This window comes from Gobio gobio (assembly GCF_949357685.1).
Source record: "Gobio gobio genome assembly, chromosome: 1".
Classification (NCBI taxonomy): Eukaryota; Metazoa; Chordata; class Actinopteri; order Cypriniformes; family Gobionidae; genus Gobio; species Gobio gobio.
In genome coordinates this window covers 41,571,691-41,591,272 of record NC_137097.1, presented here as the reverse complement: position 1 = coordinate 41,591,272, position 19,582 = coordinate 41,571,691, and the positions used below count along the sequence as shown (strand labels likewise).

The 19,582-nt window shown below is 36.6% G+C and overlaps 1 protein-coding gene across 5 annotated transcripts in view; it reads left to right on the top strand.

Moving 5' to 3' along the window:
* The window catches only part of mrtfaa (myocardin related transcription factor Aa), a 50,719-nt gene extending 48,101 nt beyond the window's left edge, over positions 1-2,618 (top strand). For 4 of the 5 annotated variants that reach the window (XM_079829888.1, XM_079829886.1, XM_079829887.1 and 1 more), the window contains 3 exons: positions 1,460-1,540; positions 1,787-1,844; positions 1,945-2,618. In XM_079829888.1, coding sequence (XP_079686014.1) covers positions 1,460-1,540; positions 1,787-1,844; positions 1,945-2,477 — 672 coding nt within the window. In that variant the 3' untranslated portion in view covers positions 2,478-2,618. The remainder of the gene's footprint in view (positions 1-1,459; positions 1,541-1,786; positions 1,845-1,944) is intronic. The other variant, XM_079829889.1, reaches the window with a different exon arrangement.
* Positions 2,619-19,582: the final 16,964 nt, after the last annotated feature.

Here is a 19,582-nt window from a genome sequence, read left to right as displayed (position 1 = left end):
TTTCATGCACTTGTGTACTTGATTATCCCAAAAGTTCCCAAGGATTTCTAAATTCAAAGAAATTGCCATGTTAAATAATGGCTCGTCCCTTGTCATTGTCGCCTATCAATGACACAATGATACTATCCTTGTAGAAACCATGGGAACATAATGTGGACAAATGTGGACGTGGTAGTTATACAGCATCTAGCACGGCGTTGTTGTGTCGTTCAGTCATCAGGGGTCACGATTATTCATTGGCAAGTACTGGAAATCCAAATAAATGTAGATCAACTGAAGCAAGCAGGCTTTGGGACAAACGGAGCGTAGCAAGCAAACGGCGCGATCTCGTATCTCTCACAGAGGAGCTTCGGAAGCATAAAAGGAGGAGCAACAACAGTGAAGGACGAGAGAGGACCAGGCCTGGACTATTTTACGTTATGTTTTGTTTATGTGTGTGCGGTAGTCATCTGCAAGGGGCTGCCGCTTTTACTTTCGGTTTGTTTATTTTATTATTAAAATGTTTGAAATGTTTGCCGGTTCCCATCTCCTCCTTTGACCTTGTAACACGGGGAAATAAAACAAAGGATCATTATCGCCGTGGCGTTTTCGAGATCTTTGCGACAAATTTGTGCAGTATGTGTTGCACAAAAATATTTAGCCATTAGTTGCAAACTGTGGGTTAGTTCAAATGTACTTTTAGTACGATTGTTTTAAACACAGAAAACTGTGCAGCATTAACCCACCAAATAATTTGACAAATAGTCACATATCAGTAACAGGCTAATATAGCATTACATTGCACATTCCTTGCAGCTAATTCATAAATTCATAATTCATATTGCAAGCATAAAATAGGGTGATCAAACATACAGGTAATACAAAAACAAGTTCATTACCTCCACATCCGTGCACGTGATTCATGAATTCCGTACGTCTCTGGATGTGGAAAACGACATCTCCCATCGTTCCACTTTCCTTCATAGCGTCATCAAGTTTTGCCTTTGTCATTATGAAAATGTGACCTCTGGTGGTGAAAACTTGCATGTTGTGCCTTTAATCTTACTCTAAAATCTCTTTTAACCACATTATGTATCATTTTGTCCTACCAAATGCTTTTATACCTCTATTTCTTCTCACCACGCTCTGTCATTTTATCACACTCATGCCGTTCCGAACATGTATGTCGTCATTTGTCTGTCTACAAATCTACAAAAGCATCAAATAAGCGCCACAAAAATGTGGTTCAAACGACTACTAAAGTCTTACAGATTATTACAGGTACAGTTATCATACATTCCAAGAAGATAAGAAGTAAAATGGGCTACTCTTATGGTGCAAATGTCATGTTTTGGTGTTTTTGTCCCGTAAACTTGTTTATGGAGTCAGTGTTCTATAGAAAAATGACTTGGAATAACATGCGGGTGAGTAAATAATGACAGAGCGATTCATTTAATATGCATCCATATCTGTCTGTCAGGAGAAGATGTGTTTGAGTTTGGACCAGCATGCTTTGCTCTCTCCTTCCACCTTGTGTTCACCCATATCTCTTTGCCATCAGGTACTGTCTTGTACTCCATCTCTCTTCCATGTACTGTCAAATTTCTGTTGTTCCCCTCTCTGGGAGTTTCATATTAATTTTTTGGCCCATTCATTTGTAAATCCACGATTTAGGATTGATTTCCCATTTAATTTGTTTTCTGAATGAGTTAATGGATTTCGGGGAGCAGATCCAAGATCTGATTACCGAATGAAATCCCAGTAGCTCTCCATGTTGGCTTATCTAATGATGTTGCTGTTCTTGCAGGAGAATGGCTGCCATCAGCAGGTTGACGACCTGTTTGACATCCTAATTCAGCGTGGAGGTGATTTTTGATTTATTTATTTTAATATGTTTTGTCATCCAAAGTAATTTAGAGGAGAAAAGTGTATAGTTGCTCATGCTTTGTTTCCTGCATCCTACAGAAATCTCTGAGAATTTCAAAGCCGCCCCTGATCCTGTTCTTGAAAGGCTTCGGCCAAACACGCCCCTTTTCTCAAGCTCCTTCCCTCTCAGTCTTTCCCCTGCCTCTGATATACCCGTCAAATCTTTGATTTTCGAATCTCAACCTCCATCAATTAAGGCTCACAGCATTTGTGACACAGGAGGTGGGCGTCTTGAAGATTTCCTGGAAAGCACTACTGGCAAACCTTTGCTGGGAGTGGAGCCAGGAGGACCGACAACGCTAATCGTCGACCTCCACAACCAAATGCTCAGCACACCGAGTATCCTAGACCACCCACGTTCCCCGATGGATACGTGTGACATGAGCTTTTCCAATCACTCGGCTTCAGATTTGGTTGACTCCGCCCCCGATCCTATGGATTGGATGGAGCTCGGAATGGGCGGGACCGAAGGGGAGGAGCCAGGGATTGTACATATGAATGGACACGACTCCTCTAGCTTATTTTCTGCAGACTTTCTGGACACTTCTGATCTGAATTGGTCCAGCTTGTAGTGGATTAGCATCCTTCACACAATCCAGCTTTTATTTTAGTTTCCACCAGTGACTTTTCCAGTTTGGATTTAACCAGTTTGGATTCTCGTAATACTAATTTAACTTGGATTATGTTACATTTTGAAGGACTTTATCCCTCACCTCCCCTTGTACAAATGCTCACACCCCTCATAACACACGTATGTCACAGAGCAATCTGATATATTGTTTTTGTCCAGAAGCACATTTTTTGAGCCAATTTGGAAAAAAAGAAATCTGCAAATTGCTCTTATAATAATATGACACTTAAAACGAGATGCTTTCTAGATGATGCATTTGCTCAAACGTTTTGGAGACATACGTGTGCATACAGACACGCAATATATCCTGTTTTTGCCTCAATTTTGGCAAATTAATTCACAAAGTGCACATTTTGAATTTAAAGGGATAGTTCACCCAAAAATGGGGGGGCATCATAATTTACTCACCCTTACGTTGTTCCAAACCTGTATGAGTTTCTTTTTTCTGCACAAAAGAAGATATTTTGAAGAATAACATTTAAAATTTTGGGTGAACTATCCCTTTAATAAAACGAACATTTAAATTTGAATGTGTGGCAGTAAACAAATCATTTTTCAAAATTGCTTTACCAAATATTACTGGTCGACTTATGCATACTGGTTGTTGAAAACTCAATAGCTACAGAATATATACCTATTTTATAGCATAAACAGATTTCGTAACATTTTGTTAGCATTGACATTTGGATTTTAGCATACGCATTTTAGTAACACTGCTATTACTACTAATAATAAGTGTTGTTATTATTATTATTATTATTATTATTATTATTACACTGTAAAAATGTCTACCTATGCCTTATTTTTTTTTACATAATCAAATTGGCGTTACAAATCATTTCAACTCAATTCAACTCATTTAAATTGTTAAACTGACTTAAATTGAGTTGAATCTTGTAACTTGAAAAAATAGGTTGAAATTGGTTAAATGATTTTGAGTTAAAGTAATGAAAAAACATGTTGCCATGACTTGTTTTATGGTGGTATTATTATAATGTATTATATATTATTACTATTATTATTATTAATTAGTACAAGAGACTCAACATGCGTATTACTATTCACAACATTATTTGTTAAACATTTTGTATAGGTGCCAAAAATATTATATTATGGCTATATAAATAGCCAGTTAGCTATTCAAAATTTGACTATTCTACTTTAGTGATCTTTTTTAATATGGAAAGACAAGCCATTCAAACCTTGTTTTTGCTAGCCTGTTTTGCATTGCCACCTGATGGGAGCTGCCAGGCGAAGTTTTGATTGCTTAAATTTATAGTACAAGATAATTCCCAGAGTGCTTAACATAGTGAGTTCTGAAGTTGAGTGTACAACTCTGAACAAATATTAGCCTAATTAATAATGTTCCTTGCCAGATTTACGTTATAAATATCCACCAAAATACAATACAAGACACATTTCTATTACATTTTAGAAAGCTTACAGGAGGTATTACTGCTTCACATATTTTAGGCCCAGAAAAGAATTCAATATTTTGCTCAAATTGTGCATGATATATACAAGACTCGGTGAGTGATGGGAAATTACTTTATTACATTAAGCTGCATTTCAATTTAATTGTAACATGCCTGTACCTTTCAAAAACATTACGTCCAAGTCATAGCTCTGAATGAGAATTTTAAAACGTTTTACTGTAAATATTCTGCATTGTATATGAACTGAAATGTTGTATATGCCTATCACAGTACACAGCGTACTGTACGTCCTGCACTGTATTTTATCAATTCTTCTGTCTGCAGGCTGAAGTTTTGATAAAGGAACATGAGCCTAAGATATAATGAATGTTTCTAAGAGGATTTGAATGTATATATTTTTGTTTATAGAGGATTCTAATCACATATAAACAAGGCATAATCGCATTTTATCAATAAGCAGCATTCAAATTTCAAGGACCCTCAAACACGCTTATATTATTACTGTTATACTCTTTATGCATTGCTTGAATGTGCAGTTTTAAGCATTTCTGCATATTGTACACGAGCTCAGGAATGAATGGTCTTGTGTGCGTGTACGCGTGTGTGTGTGTTGGCAAAAATGTGACGTCGTTTGTGGGAACAGCATTGCTGTCTGCAGTATTCACGCTCTCCATCTGTTTGAAATTGCACTTACAGAGTTTTGGCTGGTGCTTCCTGTGGTTGAGCCCAAATTGAACTTCATGTCCACATGGTCCCCAGTCCACCGTCCCCTGCTGTATGCTGGAGAATCAAACTCCTCAATGCTTCACTGGCTGAATGTGTTCATTTGTGGGGCTTCAGAGCCTCTCAGGGCTTAATGTCTTTAAGAGTTTTTTTATTTTTTTGAAAAATAAATGTTACAAATAAAAATAAATGTGTTTTTGTGCTTTCCATGGTGGAAAGGGCGGTCTTGGTAAAAAAAAAAAAAAAAAAAAAAAAAAAAAAACATCTCCAACTCCCAAAAATGAGCACGTACGTGAACATTTCAGTACAAAGCTATTGTACAGAACACTTGAAATATACTGCATAAGTTGCATAGACGAGGTTTAGGGTGCTTTTATCATTGTGAAGCCTGACAGCCCTGATCCCCCCTTGACCTTCCTTAATATTGGCTTAACATTAACATTTCTCCTTTAGGTTTACATGGAAGGCATAAACATTTGGAACGACATGTTGGTGAGTAAATAATGACAGAAGTTATTCTTTTTGGTGAACCATTCCTTTATGATTGACTTGGTTTGCTGTTGTTCAGACAACCCATCTACTAAGTTTTGTACAGAATGTTTTTTATAGTTTTTTTTTCTTCTTGCTTACTGTAGAGGTGATGTTTTGCTGAATTACTGAATGACATATTTCATTCATTTGTTCATTGTTTTTCTTTTCTTTTCTTTTTTTTCTATAGTATGTAAGCAGACTTTTAAGCAGAACATTTACTCTATTTCATCCATGTTCAGTGAACCTTGTGTTTTCCAGCCAGCTTGTCAGATTAGATGGTGCAGGCATGATTATAAATTCATAACTCCCCTCTGGCGAGATCAGTGTAAGAGCTCCTCCCCTGCCCGTAAATTACCAATTCACACCCTGGCGTCGAATGCACCCCTTGATGAACCCATTAGAGAGTATCTTGACCTTAGGATGAGCGATTCTAGATAATAAATCACGGCACGTCTGTCGCAGCGTTCAACTGCAGCCTTCCAGGATTCTCAAATTGTAACGGAACAGTCTGTTCCCATGTTCCACGCCCTCCTCGATGACATCATCGCCCCTGTCCGTGTGTTTTCCTCCTGGCTGAGTGTTTCAGTGTCCATTCATCACATTGTTTAATCAATTTACTGAGATGCAGAAATCTATCAGCCGTAATGGACTGCTGACCCAACCCCTTTCCCAGACAGCCCCTCTCTTAACGACCCGAATTAATTAAATAATGCAGCTCGTGCAGACGGAAGGGCTTGTCATTGTATTGCTCAATTGATAGAGCATCATGTCTAATTTATTCAACACAATAAGGTGATTCAGCTGAGCGGGTCAAAACCTGATGGACGAAAGAATCTAAGGGTGTCTTGTGTCTCATCATTATCGGTAGTGCAGTTTTCCCCTCAGCAGTTATGGGCTGTCTGGTGACCCATTTCATTGGTGCTTGCTTCCCCATGGTTCTTGGTGCATATGAATGTGTAAGGTGTGTTTTGAGTTCGAAATGAAGCGGGAATACAGCAAATTTGGTCCAATTTGTCTGAAATTCTCATTGGTCAATGGATGTCTATGTGTAAGTTGCTCCAGCTGTGTGTGCAAGTCAAAACTTTGCCAATTTGTGGCGTAAATGGCAACTTTCAATTTGTGCATCACTAAATATTTTAGAGTTTTAAACTATTAAGACATAACAAATTATATATTTACAGAAGCCTTAAAAATTGTTACATCTTATAGTTTATTGTATTAGTGTTTATTTATTGCTCATTATCAATTATGGAAACAAAATAAATGTTAATATTATTTGCATATCTAAATATAATTATTTCATAAATATTTGTGTATGGTAAGTCATTTATTATCGTTGACCGTTATGTGACGCAAAAGAAATGTAAAACATCAACCAATATCAAGAGACTGAAATTTAATCAGTATGTCATTAATCAACTAGACACGATTTGGAGTCTTTTTATTGGATCAATAAATTTAAACCTCAAATTATGCACCTATACATTACTTTATGGTGAGATTTATGACTATACCAGGGAAAATCTAATATTCACTATTTTCTAAATGCATGTTGTTAATCATATTGTGAACGATTGATCCATGCATATTTCATTGTTTATTTTTTTTAATTTAATCTTATCCAAATAAATTTAAACTGCTTAAACCCGTTCTTACAGCCGCATTCAGATCTGCCTCCATCCGTTCATCAACTGATGTGAAGAAGTCCCTTTTTCTTATTCGGTGTTACTGACCTCCTTGTGGTGTCCTCTTTAGTGACCATAACGCTGTGATTGACAGGTCAAAGTTCTAGAACACATGCAGATGTACTGTAGTCCTCAGAACACGTGCTTGCCATGACTGTGTTCTTTAGACCTCTTGTCCATCCAACATTTATCTTCCGTCTGACTAGTGTCATGTGTCCACCCTCTTCTCGCTCTCACACAAGTGATTGATGGAGCTGTATTGTGCATGAAGAAAAAAGGGTTGGAGGTTTGCAGGAGCTGTGTGTGTGTTTTTTTGTGTCTGACTGCAGGGATGAGTGTAATTGTGAAATGGCCTGCATTCTCCACAGACATAAATATAGATACAAAAGTGTGTGTGTGTGTGTGTGTGTGTGTGTGTGTGTGTGTGTGTGTGTGTGTGTGTGTGTGTGTGTGTGTGTGTGTGTGTGTGTGTGTGTGTGTGTGTGTGTGTGTGTGTGTGTGTGTGTGTGTGTGTGTGTGTGTGTGTGTGTGTGTGTGTGTGTGTGTGTGTGTGTGTGTGTGTGTGTGTGTGTGTGTGTGTGTGTGTGTGTGTGTGTGTGTGTGCTCTCTTTAAAGTGATCTGGTTTTTTTACTCTCTTTAGAAAACTTCTTTCTTTTTGCACACAATTTTTTCTTTTGGCAATCCTTCCCTATTATTTCATCATCTCTTGTCTCAGTGTGTCCCATCTTGCTGCAGTGTGAGAGACACATGACCCAATTCAGACATTTATTTATCACATAAACACACATAAAGTCACATACTTTTACACTATACTGTTTAAAAGTGTAAGGTTGGTATGAATTTTTTTTTTATGTTTTTGAAAATGTTGTTCGGGACATTGAGGACAAGTAAATATATACATTTATATATCTTGATTAAGGTATTAAAGGCAAACTCCAGCATATAATTAAATATGGGTTTTATTGTATTGTGCAAAAAAAGGCATAGTAAAAACAAAAGCTCACTGGAAATACTGATTACAATGTACTCCGTTATTCATATTTTGTTTGTTCTCCTTTGTTTTTTGATTACAGCATCCATTCTCTTGGGCATTGACTCACTAAACTTTGTGCATGTGTCATGCTTAACTTATTTCCTTAAATGTGGAAAATGCTTAAAGTACCACTATTATGCTGTTTTAAAGTTTCCTCATTTTGTTTTGGGGGTCTTCAACAACAGGTTTACTTGCATCAAAAGTTTCATTTTCTCATAATATACATTACACATCACCACAATGTTCAATGATTCTCAAACGACTCGATGGATGAATCAGTTTCTCTAAATCCCTCCTTTCTGCAAACTTACTCAGCTCTGATTGGTCAGATGGCCCAGTCTGTTGTGATTGGTCTACCACGTACAGCGCGTATTTCAGAAACAAACGTCCATTACCATAACCGAACTCCAGCTCCGTCCGGAGGCTTCCTAATTCTCAACGATTGTCCACACTGTAAAGACAGTAACGATGACGTTGATTTTACATCAATCCCAGAGCGAGTCCGAATCGACAATGAAACATCGGAAGAACTAGTTATTCAACCCGAAACTTGAGCAGGACGTTTCTCAGTGATGCTAGTTTGAGCTACATTATGAGATGTTTCAATTGTAATTCCTCACCATCAGCATTAACAAGTGTGCGACCATCAACAAACCCGTGTGTGTGTTTCTAACGTATTGCTATACATGCAGGAACTGTATCAATAACAGTGCATACATTAGCCAAGCACTAACGTGAATGACTGATGTAAGTGAACATTAAAGTTTGCAAAAAAAATCTTGCTCCATCCTTTATCTTTACTCAAAACAGTAAGAATTACAGACAATCGTCAATAATAGACACAGTTTTAGGTGATACTGCAGCCCACAGCTGATTTACAGTAGTTTTTCGGTAAGACAGTAATAACGTGAGTTAGCCGGTTATACTTACACCATATGAAACATAATAAACACATTGTAGAGCACAGCGTCTTCTCGACATGATGCTATCCAGTATCCACATGAATCAGCTGCAGTGTTTGAGGTGGTTCAAGGTTTCCCTGGTGTCCGCGCCCACAATAAGTGGACGGGCAATATGCTAATGTTTCGTCTCGACTTCACAACAAAACTGCTTGGGATTCGTTTGAAAAACAATTCGTTTAATTGACTCAGAGTCAACTCTTACTTTTGAGAGACAATAACTTCATATACGATGCACTTTCAGATTTAAAATTGGTTTTCATTCACTTAGAACTATGTTACACTACATGAAAAGTAATTTTCAAAAATCCATAATAGGGGCTCTTTAAGTTTTTCCCAAAACAATATCCTTTCATCTAGCCATTTCCACTGAAACCCACAAAATAACATTTATATTAACATTATAATATAGCTAATACATGACAAATGATACAGCTGAAATGTGAAATGCGTACATTATTTTTACACTCAGCCACAACTTCATGACATGCATACAAAATATTTATTAATATTTTTATTTTTAAAAGTTTGAATGAAGTGCAGATCTCCTCTGGCCAACAACGAACGAACAGTATATGATGATGATTCAGGAAGGATTTCAGGTCAGAAGTCAGATTGGATCGTAACCGTCAGAATATTTTTCCCGTTTATCCATCCTGGCTGTCGTGTTGATGAGGCCTTCAAGGGGGACAGTCTTGATGACACAATCTCCGACACTTTGGGGATGAGTTGTGGTCGTGTCTAGGCACAGGTCCACCATCTGATCTGGATACGGCCCGGATCCGACTGACTACAGTAAACCTCGGGATAAACAGAGAGACTAATATTAGCATAGATGCCATTCTTTTTATGATATAACGAGTACATCAGGTGTTAAGGGAAGTGTTCCTGGTTCCGGCTGACCTTGATTATGCAGCCTAACAATCATTTAACTGATTTGAATAATAGAAATTGATTATGTTCTATGTGTATGCCATAGTAAAGAGATGTGCTTTTGGTTTAGATTTAAACTGACAGATTGTGTCTGCTTTCAGAACAATGCTAGGAAGACTGTTCCACAGTTTAGGTGCTAAATAGGAAAAGGATAGACCGCCTGCAGTTGATTTTGATATTCTAGGTTTTATCAACTGGCCTTTTATCAACAGTTCTGAGACTGCAATAGATGTGATGGAGTACTGGGGAGCTAAACCATTTATTGTTTTTAAGTATTTAGCAAGATTTTAAAATGTTAAACAGGGAGCCAGTGCAGTACTCTAGACTCTGCTAACTCTGCTGCATTTTGGACCAGCTGCAATTTATTTATTAATCAAGCAGGGCAACCACCCAGTAGAGCATTACAAAAATCTAGCCTTGAGGTCATGAACTAACTGTTCAGCATTTTGCATTGAGACATATGTCGTAATTTAGATATATTTTTAAGATGGAAGAATGCGGTTTTACAGATGCTGGAAACGTGGCTTTCAAATGAAAGCTTGGTATCAAATTAAATCAATTAAATCCATCCTTGCTAACTAAAAGTATTAATTAATTCCTCAAAATAAAAGGCTACACTAATAGATATTCAAATATTGGGTAAGTATTGATTTTTATTTAGAATGAACTGCATAATTCTTGGTACTAAATTAAATGTATACCAGACTTCTTCCACCTCGTCTGCCATCTTGTTGCAATGCATTCTGGGATTGTCTTCTTTGCATCTTCTTTACATGCGATGATGCCTTAGCATTTGGCCAAAAGAAGATGCCTTTGGAACAGCTTTCATGTCTGGATTGTTGTCATTACATAGCTCACTAAGTTTTGGCACATAGTTTATTTCTGCTTTTGGTTTTGTTCTGCAGGTGTTGTTACAGATATTGCATGTGTATTTCTTCATGAGAGACAGATATTTTTTAGAAGCGCGTCAAACATTAATCAAGGGTGAGAGACATCTGACACCACTTATATTTTGGGATCTGCAGGTAGAACTCTGTCAGTGGAAACACTGAGTTTGATGCCATGTGCTGATGCTGGTGGGAAATCATTAATGACGGGTAAATCATTCATTTAGGGTGTTAATCCCTCAGAGCTAATGCTGTTTTTGTGTTTCTCAGCACACTGCACAATGACATTTCATTGGTTTTTAATTGCTTTACTTCGGGAAATAAAAGCACACCCTCTCAGAGATATCAACTGGCACAAACTTCTCAAATGTTGTATTTTAATGGCAGTGTTGTGGGTAATGCATTTCAAGTAGTCATAATAAATGTCACTGACTTGGCTCATGAATACCTCACATAGAGAGCTGCAGGAATTAAAGGGGTCATGGCTTTTTAAAAATTTGTATACTGTTGTCTGAGGTCGACTTATGAAGTTTGCAGGGTTTTTACATCCAAAAACATCATAATTAATAAGTAATAGGCTATTTTCTACCCTGGTTTTGAGCCTAGCTCTTGAAACGCTCGTTTTTTTGGGTGTGCCGCATTGAAGAATTGGAAGTAACTGCTATGATTGCCACTGCTATGATTGGACAGTTTTGCATGGTATAATGAGCTTTGGGTCTCCCCATGTCATTACACGTGAGAAATTGTTTTGAAAGCTTCCAATGTGGAGAAACTGCAACCGGAAGGATTCGCCCACAGGGCTCGCAAAATGTCGTTATCAAACAAACACAATGATTTATCTCTCATCCACCCGCAAATAATTGGAATGCTATTTTTTATTACTTGGCCCACCCAATCGGTGGATATAACCGTGAAATGTGCATAACTAACACACACATACCTCAGACAAATCAGCATGTTCAAAACTTCCACGATTTATATTTTTCCTTCAAATTACCAGTCAAGAGAGTGAACAACGCACATCAAGAAAGGATTGTTATTTCACTATTTAAGAGTGCGAGCCCTGGCCCCCTACATGTCCGAGTCTGATCCCGGATCGCAGGACAATGAACCAACAACACCTCAAATACAAAGGACACTCCAGCCTGTGACAGCGTGGAAGTTATGTTTAATTAGTTAGACACGTACACATAATCAGTAGATATCAAACATAACAATACAATACTATCACATATAAAAAACACTTTTTACTCTCATAATTGTGTTGCATCATTCCTGTCAGATCCAGAAGCCACAGCAGTTTTTTAATCTCACCCTTTCTGCAAATCCAGACTCTTGTTTACAAATGAATCCGGTGAAAAGAAGTGAACAAATACAATGTGTTACTCATGTGAGCTGGATCTTCATTAAAAATAAAGTTCAACTGTGCAATGTTAATATTGTAATCCGAAGGATTTGAAACATGACATAAGCTTTTTGCTTGAAGTTTGATCCGGTTTAGCTCCACTTAGGCCTTATTTATCTAACATGTCAGCACAGGCACGAGTCAATGGGTGGGGCTACAGATTGAGGCGTTCATCTTGAGGTGGCGTTTCACTGCACTCTGACGTCACAGGGAAGAACAATCGCAGATCGATCATTTGCTTAGCCAGCTGTCAATAAAAGCTTTTCTTTGACTAACAAGGAAGTTTTCAGCTCTGAAACTTACGTGATATTCTTATATTACCACAACCTTTTATAAATCAAAAGCTCAAGGGAAAGTTGATTTCACAATTCATGACCCCTTTAAGTATTTTTTGTAGGCCAAAACCCAGAAACGAGTTAGCATTTTAACATGGATCCATTGTCCAGGAATCAATGTTTTTTTTAATGGGTTTTGGTTAAATGCCCGAAATAATGTCTGTGGTTAACACAAACAAAAAAGATATTTTCATGTTTTATTTTATGAATTAACCCTTGAACGCATTAAATGTTTCCGGCAATCATTATTACATATTTGCGTCTTTAGTGACCCTGATCTATATCTAACACAGATGGATTTCTACCTGTTATGATAATATAAATCTCTCTTGACAGAGTGACAATTACAGAAGAATAAAATTAATATTTTGTTATCTTTTGGAGCTTGGAAGGTTTCAGTTTGAGCAGATGTTTAATGCCATCATCACTGTCCTCGTCAGAGCTCATTTCCCAGTATTCAGCATCTGGCTCATATTCACCATCTCAAACATATTCTCAAAACTATCATTTTCAACACCTTCAAAATCAATAATTTGATCGCTGACAGCTTCTTCACCAGATCAAGTGACACTGGCACTAATATTTGATTGAGTTCTGCACTCGATCTGCAGTAAATCGCTGAGCCATTTAAAGTTTTGCTGATGATTCTTCCTATTCTTTTGTTTTCTGCCTGCGGTAACTATGAGTGAAACGTCACTTCATCATTGTGTATCAGACATTGCCACCTTATAGAATAAAGGTGAATTGCGTTTATTCAGTCATCAAAGATTAATTTATTATTGTGTAGAAAAATTTCTACACAATATTTCTAAAAAATTTCTACACCTTGGGTCTTTAGCGACCCTTTTACAAAAAAATAATGGGAAAAAAGGCATTCTTTTACAATTTTATATTTTTTTCTTGTTATATTGTTTATAATGAATTGATTGAGGAATACTAAGAAGGTTGATGTCTAACTTTAAAAAATGAATGAGGAGGAGGGTAGTGAATGACGTCCTGGGTCAAGACCTAACGCAAAACGCAAGGTATGCGTTTAAGGGTTAAAACAGTGTGTTGTAGTTCGCTTATAGCCTATGTTTTACTTCTGGCAGTTGTATTTAGGCTTTAAAGTTCAGAAAATATGTTCATTTGTGAAGAACAAAGTGTGTAAGAATCAAACTTTAGTTGGTCACGGAGCTTATTTTCAGCAAAAATCCAAATGCAATGGAAAAATCCTATTGGGTTATTGTCATGTGAACTGTGATTCTAAATTCTAGGCCGGCCTACAAAAATATATAATTACTGCAGCACTCTATTGTTAGTAGAACTGAATTAAATAGTAAAATTTGTAAATTCATGAATGTGCTTCAGTTATATGGTTTTATAGACCACCATTGTCTTGACAAATTGGTCAATTTTGTCTGTTTGAAATAATATCAGGTTTCTGAAACTACTGTAAATAGTTTTTTTCAGGAGTGCACATCCAACAGAAGGTGTATTTTAAAATTAGCCAGCTGAATGTGAGCAAAAATTACAGGAGGTTGTTGCCCCCTCTGGTTCCTGCACCTCTAATGTGAATAAATGAGTGAAGATGTCTTTGTTCCTTGAGTTTCTTTCCAATTAAACTGCTGTGATAGACGGCTTTATGGTTACCTCTTTCCAAATGATTTGTTTCTCAAGCTACCAAAAACAATAGGCATGCCAGCGTATCGTCTAATGTGTATTGCATGCTTAACTGCTGAGAGCTGGCTAAAATCACCAGTTTTACAGCTCAGTTTATGAGGTATTTGGTGTCAAATGATAGAAAACTGCATGTTCGTGCTTTATGCCTAAGGCAACACTTTATAATTAGGTTCTGTTTGGTAACATTTACAACAGAAGCTAAAAATACAATACTTTTCAAACGTTTGTGGACAGTAGGCCTATGATTAAAAAAATAAAATAAATTATACTCCCCAAGGCTGCATTTATTTGATAAAAAATTAAAAAAGAAAAACAGTAAAACTGTGAAATATTATTACAATTTAAAATAAAAATGGTAAAAAAATATATATATATTAATACATTTTTAATATTTGTGTTATGAACAAAAAATAATTAAGAGTTATTATAAGTATATTTACAAATTATGGGTACACTATGTAACGTGTGATATTTTGATGCGGGATGGGTTGGATGGGAATTTGCATACATACATCACTCGTAAATAGAAAAAGGTTGCTCCTGCTACTTTGACGCACAAGCCGTGTTTCCACCGCAGGAACTTTCTCCAGGAACTAGGAACTTTGGGGTGGTACTCGGTGTGTTTCGACTGCAGGAACCAGGGTCTAAATGAAGTTCCGGGTAAAAATGTCCCCCTCCGAAAGTAGTACTTTTTCAAAGTTCAGGAACTTTCAGGGGTGGGACTTGGGCGCTGAACATGCTGATTGGTTGAGCTCACGGCGCAGCATTTTATTTCAACCGGCATTTTTAAAAGTCTTTTGCGAGGATCGTTCTGCTTTCAGCAAATATCGGTCTTGCTCTTTCTTTCTGATGGCGCGCTTTGTCTGAGCCATCTCACGGTCAATGTCCGTAATAGCTGATAACATACATTGTTTTATTTTAAATCTAGCTTTACAAGCTTTCAGAATACGCTTTAGTATCAGTGCTCGTCTCTTTTGACCGCAGTGGAAACACAGACAGTAGCAGGTCTGGGGGAAAAACAGTTCCTGGTACAAATTGTTCTGGGTAATTTCGGTGGAAACGGGGCTATATATAGTTTGGGGGTGGCATAGGTTAGCAAAAGTTACAAATTCACAACGAGTGACAGAGGATGCCATGGAGCAGGTAAATCTCATACCTCTAGGAATCACTGTTTAAAAAAAAAAACAAAAGAGGAAAAGAGGAAAGTCCGCTGGCAAAAAGAGAATGTGACAGAGCTCGTAATAAAACCAGAATTAACATTTTCGGAAATTGGAAAAAACTAAGGGCTTTGAAATGTTGTAAAAGCGTTGCAGAGATTGCGTTTGTATTACTCCACAGGTGAGAACGGTATTGAACAGATAAATCGCAAAAAGCTCTCTAACAGAGTTCATTTTTAAGCATTATCTATTGTAAAGGGTCAAGGTCATTTCATTATAATTGTTGTGAGGCTGTGCTGGAATGTATTTTCAAGGAAGTACCATGTCTATTAATGGGAATAGCTAGTAACGTCTTCAGCTAGTCAGCTTGAGATCTCTTCCATCAAAACTGGCTATATCTATAAGCCTATAGTGTATGTTTTATGAGCAGTAGGAGGATAAACGTGTTCATCCGCACAGTCATGTAGAGCCTAAGCAAAACCAAAACAATGTTTATCCACAAAATGCATGCGGTTTTGTTTTTTAACTGCAAAAAGTTACATAGAGTACCTTTAACATTAACAAATTATACCATTTATTAACTTTGTTAGTTAATGATACTGAATTTATTAACTAATGTTAAAGAATTAAACTTAATGTAAAAAAGACAATTTTCCTGTCTAAATGGGAAGTTTTTGACCAAATATGCTGCATTTTGGACTTTATTTTATGTCCATGAAAGTCAGGCTAAATTAAGACTATTAAAATGCTACAGGTTACTTTGCAGCACTGTTGCATAAATTGTCTATATAATTCTCTAACAGTATCCAGTACACCATGTTATTCAGTAAATGTTGAAGGATGTTTTTTTAGATATTCCCAGAAATGGCAGATAGATCCTCCAGTGATGTTCCCCGGCATCATTAATCAGACTCAATCCAGAGGAGTGTTTCACTCTGCTTTTTATTTTTTAAACAAGTTTATACAAAGAACACTTAACAATGTTTCTGTTATAAAGAGATGCTTAAAAAGCCATTAAATCAGTTGGACCATGTCCGTATGTTTCTTATAAATTGCAACTAGTGTCGTAGAAACAATTGGCATTTTCTTTGCTGTTGTGTCAGCATGGTTACTGTTGCCATTATCATCATCATCATCATCATTGCTCTTCTTATCATGGACATCAAATTTCCTCTACCACATGTTCAGTCATTTCATTGCTTAGTAAAAATTGGTTTCATAATAATTATCATTATTTACTGAATAAGGTTGCTCTCATGCTGACCTAACAGAAAGCATTTACAGACATCTTTATACCTAATAGATACAGCAATTGTTACATTGAATCATGGGATTTGTGGTTTTATTACAATTTTAGTAGTCAATGTTCTGTAAATCTTTAAAGGAATATACCAGCTCAAAACAAGTTTAAAGTCTGTCGTTGGTCATTTGGATATAACTTTACAGACAAGGTTAGTAAGCAACATTATCAAACATTTTAACACACATAATCTTTAGGTTTAGCGTTTATACGTTTTGAAATGGTGTATATTGTTATGTTTATGCCATAGACTTCCATTGTAAGTGCATCAAATAGTTTTAGGTTGTAATTACAATATTTTCGATGGTTATTGACAGCAGCTTACAGATGTTTTGATGATATCTTCAAGACCCCATTAAATAAGTTTTTGTTGCTTTTAGTCCATGTCAGTTAGATTTTGAAAACGTCTAGGCTAATGTATTCAGAATAGTTGCTAGAACATTCAATAACTTTCAATGTTTCCTACAAATCTAGGAGTTTCTTAGACAGAAATGTTGATGACTCATTCTGCACTAAAACAGATTTTGTCCAATCAGATCTGTAGGATGAAAATATCCCGCCCTCTAATACCACCTGTAGCAAATCATGATTAATTCCTGTTGTTTACTTTAAAAAAGGATGAGATTTTAATGTGTCCCACTCAATAGAAAATGTCAAGACAGAGCAGAAAATAATGGGGTCTTAAGCTTGTTTTGAACCTTGGATATTCCTTAATAGTCAAGCCAAACCTTCCCAGACATCATAACAGTCCATAAATGTCTTCTAAAATGTATACCTTACACACTTATACGACTATAAATTGTGTTCTACTCAAGTAGGTGCATTTCAGATTCACTTTTGAATTGCCACGTTTTTTCATGTGCTTTCTACAGCTGTGTTTCTCTGACTGTCTCTCTCTCTTGCACCATCTTGTAAATTTTATTTCTCTAAATTATTCAACATCTCCTCAAAGTGCAACCAGACTTAAGGAGAAAAAAAAGCATGGCAGATATGGAAATGGGGCATTAGACGAGCAAAAGAGATGGAGTACATGGAAACGAGAGAAGAGGGTGACAGATCTCCTCTCTCCACCCACAGTTCTTCATCATCATGTACTGTATTATCCTCCATTTCTCTCTCTCCCCAGCCTCAAGAGACCCATATTAACTTAGATATCACCGACAGCTGAGACTTGCGCCTCCCACTGTTCCAATGAGAGACGGAGGAACAAACACAAATGAGACAGTGACAGAGAGAAAAGGAAGGAGAGAGAGAGAGACTACTGTAATATCAGGTCTGCACTGCACAAGTGAGTGATGCGACAAAACTAGATTATAATCAATGAAACTGTCCAAGTGTGAGATGGTGCAGTATTTGAAGTTTGATGATCAGTTTCTGCACGGGTTCCTGTAGGCAAGGGTATAAGGCCAAGGTTCTTAATTTTTGTGTGCTTCATCACTAAATTGTTGTTCTGGAAATTCTTTTATTGAGAATATATTATTTTGTCTGCCTTATTTAATCAAAACGGCATATCAAGGTCTACGAATCCCGAGAAACAAGCAGTAAAATCAATGTGAAATGTACTGTAATTGGTCAAACTGGTCATTCATCCTTGTTAAAAGACCTCTCATCAATCACCATGTGTTTATATTTTGTAACCATTTTTGAAGATGAATTTGACTCAAACATGTTCGATCTGCACAATCCACAGTTTGCGTTTCAACATATGGATTTTAGTTTAGCACTAAAAACAGTTTAGAATATATAAGACTATTATATATTCCGGGGCATTGAAGATATACGGTTTAATAGGTTGCTTTGCTGCTAAGTTATTTTGACAAGAAAATCTGAAATGTCAAAATGATTTTTGTCTATTTCAAAAGCCAAGAAACAGCCATTTTATGTACAATTGTTCATAGTTCAAAGGTATGATATCGGTATGATTTTTAAATTATTTTTGAAAAGAAGTTTCTTTTGCTCACCGAGACAGTTATTTGATCGAAAATTGTAATACTGTAAAAAATTATCTTCAATGTTGAAAGCTGTTTTTTTTTCCCCAGTATTTTTGTGGAAACTGTGATGCATCTTTTTTCAGGAGTAGGCTAATCCAAAGTTCATAAGAACATCTTTATTTTGTAACAATGAATGTCTTTACTGTCACTTTTCTGACATAATTTAATGTGTCTTTGATGAACAAAAGGAGTTTTTTTTTTTATCTTACTGACTTTTGAGCAGTAATGTGAATGCAGAAATGTTTTTCTTTCACTCGAGTATATTTTATTAAGTATATTGTTGGCTATGTAAAATGTTGTCAGTACCCATACAAAAGTATATTTTATCTGTACTTCTTACACCCTTGTCTACAAGTCCTGTGTGTACATATGTCATTTTTGTAGAGAAATGATGACTGGATGTTCACACTGACAGTGAAATGCCATTTTTATTGAGGGCTACCAATTTCTGGGTGACACAAGCGACAACAACCTCGGATGCAACAAACTAAGGTATGGGATTTTATGCAAATAAACCACCATGTAATATGGTGACAACTACCATTAAGAAAGCAGACAGGATAGACACTGTGACCTCCAACAGTTTAATCACAGTCAGTGTGAACGTCCATTGAGCCTTGAGGAGTCAGAAGTGGAGGATGAAAAAGGGAAAAGAGATAGTGATTGCTGATGACATAGAGCTTAGGAAGGAAAAGAGTATACTGGGCTATTTATCTCAGTAAGTGAACATGTGTCCTAACCGGGCATTTCTTCTGCAATAGCATTGTGTTGGGTAGCCCCACCCACTGTGAAATCTTATTGGTCCAAAATCCTGCTTTCTAGAGTAAGCAAAATCCCCATTGATCCTGCACTGGTAATGGCATAATTAAAGTTTTATGTTTGAAAATTTTCAAACATGATACTCAATACTATTTTTGATAATCAATGACTTTGATAAAGAATCATTTTACATTGTACCATTATTGCTGATTTTGTTACATCATTTGCAATGCTTCTTGGATTGATAAC